The sequence below is a fragment of the Nuphar pumila genome, chromosome 7, assembly GCF_984573655.1.
Source record: "Nuphar pumila chromosome 7, dmNupPumi1.hap1.1, whole genome shotgun sequence".
NCBI classification, from domain to species: Eukaryota; Viridiplantae; Streptophyta; class Magnoliopsida; order Nymphaeales; family Nymphaeaceae; genus Nuphar; species Nuphar pumila.
In genome coordinates, this window is record NC_143255.1 from 30,921,713 (window position 1) to 30,927,155 (window position 5,443).

At 38.4% G+C, this 5,443-nt stretch overlaps 1 protein-coding gene across 1 annotated transcript; it reads left to right on the forward strand.

Moving 5' to 3' along the window:
* Window positions 1–1,277: 1,277 nt before the first annotated feature.
* LOC149831751 (protein FAR1-RELATED SEQUENCE 5-like) lies at window positions 1,278–5,443 on the forward strand. Its single transcript, XM_090012206.1, has 4 exons — window positions 1,278–1,391; window positions 2,435–3,708; window positions 4,751–4,825; window positions 4,901–5,443. Exons 2-4 carry the CDS (start codon window positions 2,438–2,440, stop codon window positions 5,067–5,069), a joined length of 1,515 nt encoding a protein of 504 aa, XP_089868332.1. The 5' UTR covers window positions 1,278–1,391; window positions 2,435–2,437; the 3' UTR covers window positions 5,070–5,443.

The following is a 5,443-nucleotide window of genomic DNA, read 5'->3' on the forward strand; positions in this document are numbered from 1 at the left end:
AATGCACACCAAATCTTATTTAAGGATCTAATTGTACAAGGCATTAGACTCAAATTGGATGCCTGACTAAACCTAATCCATTTGCACCACAATAGCTAGGGTTGGTAAACAAGGTGAACGAACCCAACTTCAGCTGTTCAAGCTCCGCTGATTTTATGGTGAGTCGAGTCGAGTCGAGTCTAGCTCATGGCAAGTACGAGTTTTTTTTTTATAACCCGAAGAAACCGCTCCTGGCACGAAGACCTGGTCACGCTGGCTCAGCCTTCCATACTTACGATCGTCGTGTCAGCAGCGTAAAACTTCGAGGCTAGGACTCCTGCCCCCCGGAGCCTATGCTGTGAGTTGGTTTGTGCAGAGGGGCGATGCCCATGGGAATTGAACCTGCCCGTCTAGCAGCTAGAGTGAATAGGATTTGAATTTTAAACTCTTCTCTTACAAGCCAAACACTTCAATCATTTGTCCAACGCTAACTATATGATATGCAAAATTTTTGTTAAAGTATACTTATTACTCTGTTAATGAGCCCATACAGGCTCTGAGCCTAGCCGAACAACGTGTTGGACTTTTCGAGCTTGTTTTGTTGGTTCAAAACGGGCTCGCTACGAGAGCCCGAGCCGAGCCGAGCCGAGCCGCAGGTGGCGGTTTGGATTTGTGTTAGTTGTTTAACCAACCTCAATCCATTCAGTCAGGTCCAGTAAGAATATCCAAATTCTGCTGATGGTTGGGTCCAGGTTTATGTTTGACAGTCTTGGATAAAATCGCGTAAAACTTTTTAGTGGCGTGTCACTAGAGACACGAACACTGACACGTCTGGACAATATTTTAATTCTTATTTTATTAGTTTTATTGTTTTAAAGTTTTATTTAATAAAAAATATTTTTTTTTAACATTAAAATATCAAAATATAGTTTTAAATTATTAAAATAAAAACATTTTGTGTCCTCGCATCCTATTTTTCAAAAAAAAATTGAGCTTGAGAGTCCAACCTGCGTTACGCACGTGTCTTTGTGACGTAGGCCCAACCTATACCCCAGCCGGAAAAAAAAAACTTTCCCGGATTTGGATTCGGGTCAAGTTTCTTAAAAAAAATCTATTCGATTTCAGAGACGGTCATAGGTCGATCACGTGGGATTCGTGTTAGTGGGGCCCTGTGCCATCTAGCAGGACACGCGTCCGGACGTGATTGGCCTATCACGATGAGATAGAAACCCTTCACGCGCCGTTGCCCCCAAAATCGAGTATTCGTTCTGATTTTATCTTCGCTTTGAAGTCCATTTTCGAAAAACCAACCAGAAGCAAAGAAGAAATCCCTCTCTTTCGCTCCTTCCGGCGAACGCATCTCCGGTGAGTCTAGGATTCCGGCGGGAGTAAAGCGTTTCCGGCGAGCATCGGTATGTTGCAACTCTTTTGATTATGTTCCCTGGTTTTTCCTCCTCTCGTTTATTTTTGCTCCTGTACCTTTTTTTCGATATTTGGCGCTTTTCATGAAGGGAGCTCCAATGGGCAATATTTTTCATCAGTATAATGTTGATTTGGTAGACTATTATGAGATTTTTTGAGGGATTTTGTTGTGCATTTTGCTTCTTTTGCATGCGTTTTTTCGGCTTGCTCTTCTGGATCTTTGTAGCCTTTGTGTTTATGGTCAAGTGTGTCTGCGTCTCGTGTTCTCATATCGAACATTATCCCCACAAATCCATGCTTTATTGCCTCCAATTTTCTGAAGCACGACCACCCACAATGGCCGCCTTCATTGATTGTGCCCTCTCATTTGGTTGGCAATATCATTTAAGATGTTTTCCGGTAAAACATCCAATTATGTTCGAGAGAAAGAGAGAGAGAGCGCGTCAAAATATGTGGAGAGTTTTCGGATGCGCTGTGCTTTCGGCATTATTCCTCACATCTACTTCCTGCTGCTGCAAATGCAGTGCAAGTAAGCCCAACCAATTGGAAACATCCGCCTTGTTTGAACCATTACCAACATGGGTTAAGCTGTTGTGACTATTTCTTGAACTGCTGTTTTGATTGTTATGCGTCATCATTTTGTTAATGTTCATGTATCGCTCTTTCTATCAGTTTTGGATTTGAAGCGTTCTTTAAGTTGCTTTCTAGGCCATCTTTTTGGCACGTTTGGCTTGGTTTCACTTATAATTGTTTTTTGGATGATCTTAAGAGGTTCACTTGCAATCATGGTTCATAATGCACATTTGAAATTTCACCTACTACATGCATGCAGACACTAACATATTTTTTTATGTTATATGTGCACAAAATACACGCATAATGTACACGCACACAGTCGTTGTTGTATATTAGATAAAGTATTTATGTTTTGAATTATGATTGGTCAACTGTAATAATATTCTCTTCTTTTTCATTTCATAGTTGTGCTGCTTACACATGTCATAACCTTTTTCTTTTTTCTATATTTTTGTAGGAGATGGCTGATAATTCTAAAGAAGGTGTTAATGGAAGTGGTGTGCGTCATCATCGCACGAATGTTCCAGAGGGTAGCAATTTGGTCCCAAAGATTGGCATGGAGTTTGACAATGAAGTTCAAGCATTTGAGTTTTATAACTTGTATGCATATAAACAAGGGTTTAGTGTTCGAATTAATTCATGGGACAAGAATTGCATGGGTGAGCTAATACGAAAGACATTTGTATGTTACAAGGAAGGTTATGCCATGAAGAAAGGTGGTACTACTAGAGTGAGATCGGATGCGAGATGTGGCTGTCTTGCTCGAATGGTTATAAAGAGAGGTACCAATGGCAGGTTATATGTGTCTCAATTTGAGCCTGTACACAACCATCAAGTTGTTGGTCCTAGTGAGGTTCACATGTTAAGGTCACATCGAAAAAGAGCAGAAGCTGGCACTTCACCAGATTCAACAGGAAGTTCAAAGAGAAAATCGAAGGCTACAAAAGAAAAGCAGTCTGAAGCTCATAAGAATTTGACTACTTTTACCGTGGATTATATGATCTACCTAACCAAAAGGCGTGAAAATTCTCCCAAGTGTGGAGACACGGGAGCTGTGATGCAATATCTAGAAGAGAGATCAATCAATGACCCATCATTTTTTAGTGCAATACAACTTGATCAAGATGATTTGATAACAAATATCTTTTGGGCAGATGCAAGGTCGAATATGGATTATGATTGCTTCGGGGATGTTGTTTGTTTTGATACGACATTGAATGCTAATAGTTCTGGTAGACCCTTTGGGTTATTTGTTGGTGTAAATCATCACAAACAAAGTGTTATTTTTGGTGCAACATTATTGTATGATCAAACCATTGAATCATTTGAGTGGTTGTTTCGATCCTTTGAGAGGGCTATGAAAGGAAAACGCCCCAAAGTAATATTGACAGATCAAGATCAAGTAATTGCAAATGCTTTGGTTAATGTGTGGCCTAATACATACCACCGATTTTGTCTGTGGCATATCTTCCAAAAGGCATCACATGCATTCAATAGCAAGGATGATTTTAAGAATGACTTTGGCAATTGTGTGTTTGATCATGATGATGAAGATGGTTTCTTATTGGCATGGCAAAACATGTTGGAGAAACATGATCTTGTCCGCAATGAATGGTTAGAAAACTTGCTTATGGAAAGAGAAAAATGGGCCTTAGCTTATGGACGGGATAACTTTTCTGCTGATATAATAACTACTCAAAGAAGTGAAAGCTTTATTAGCATTTTGAAAAGGTACTTGAATTCTCAATTAGATTTGTTACGTTTTCTGGAGCATTATGAGAGGATAGTGGAGGATCAAAGATTCGCTGAACTTGATGAAGATAGTAAGGCCAATGAACCAAGTATGCTATATACACATTTGTTAAGAGAAGCTGCAAAAGTTTACACTCCTAATGTTTTTGAAATTGTTAGAAAGGAGGCGATGATGGTTTTGGATTGTGATGTTGATCGTTTGAGTGAAGATGGGTCTATATCTAAGTATGAAGTGGCATTTATACAAAATGTTAAAAGACATACTGTTACCTTGGACTCATCAAATTGCATGGTTTTTTGTAGTTGCAAAAAATTCGAGTTCATTGGTATTTTGTGTTGCCATGCTTTGAAAGTACTTGATCATATGAAAATTAAACAAATTCCACAACACTACATCTTGAAAAGGTGGACAAAGGATGCTAAAAGTGGGGTGATAAGATCTCATATTGTAGCACAAACTAATGGCATTGTAAAGTCGATTATGGCAACACGGTACAACCTTATAAGTCAAACTTTGATTAAGATCGCAGCAAGGGCTTCAGAAAGTGAAGAAGCGTGCAAGTATTTGGAGGGTCAATCCGTGATGATTATGGAAGGAGTGGAGCGCATATTGAAAAGGGATTAGTGTAAGATACATTAATGTTTTTGCACTCAAATTCCAGTACAAGCATCAAGTTGTGAAATTTTTGTTCCTCTTGCTTTTCATTTAATGTGCAACATGATAGATGTTATATATATGATAATTCTCAAATGCAGGTATGAGCATTGTGGGCAACATCGAAAAGATAATGCTTTAAAAATGAAGGATTTTTGCAGTTGAGGATATCATAAAGTCAAATCTTGCTTGAGACAAGGGAAACGATTCAAGGGTGGATGTGGCATATTTTGGTCTGCATAGCCCCACCTCATGCAGCTTTGAGCGGTGTGTGTGTGTGTGTGCATTATATGTAGATGTTTAGGTGTTTGATGTTTAAATTCTTTTTTCATCCTGTTGATAATAGTATGGGTTTTGTTTTCTCAGGAAAAAACAACACATTCAATGCCATTGGATGATTTACATTCCACAAGATAAATATTGTCCCTACCAGAAATTAAGGTATGCATGTGACAATGAAAATTAATTGTTCAGTTTTTTCTTTTTTGTTCTGATTTTTATTGTTTATTCTTGTAGAAAATGTGAAGTACAGGTATCTGCCACAAATATAAAATCTTTAGGTGAAGATGTTCTTAGTGTTGATATTTCCACCAATTGCCATGTGGAATTCAACCATCTTATGGGATGGAAATTTGAACTTTTGTTTGGACCTATCCCAATATTTAATCTATACATTAACTATTAAGTCAAAAATCAAAATTTTGATACAACAGTTAAGTGACTAGCCTCATCCATTTTTTATTGATTCCTTTTATAAACTTATGAACATTTGTAAATTTGTGCATGTGTTAAGATAGGTGCATGCTGGTTTAACTCCACTTTTAGTCAAACTTTTGTTATGCTGGTGCACTTTTGTCGGTATGAGCATCACCAAGGAGATCCATCCTACATATCACGGAGGCACTGTGTCATTTCTGACAAGTATGTTTCGCTTTCATGTACTATTCTTGTTATGTGTTCCATAGCCTTCACTATTGATGGTTCCTGAGCTACTGCAGTGTGCCAAGGAATAAACCGGGGTAAAACTAAGAATAAGGGAAGAAAGGCTTGTGGACAAGA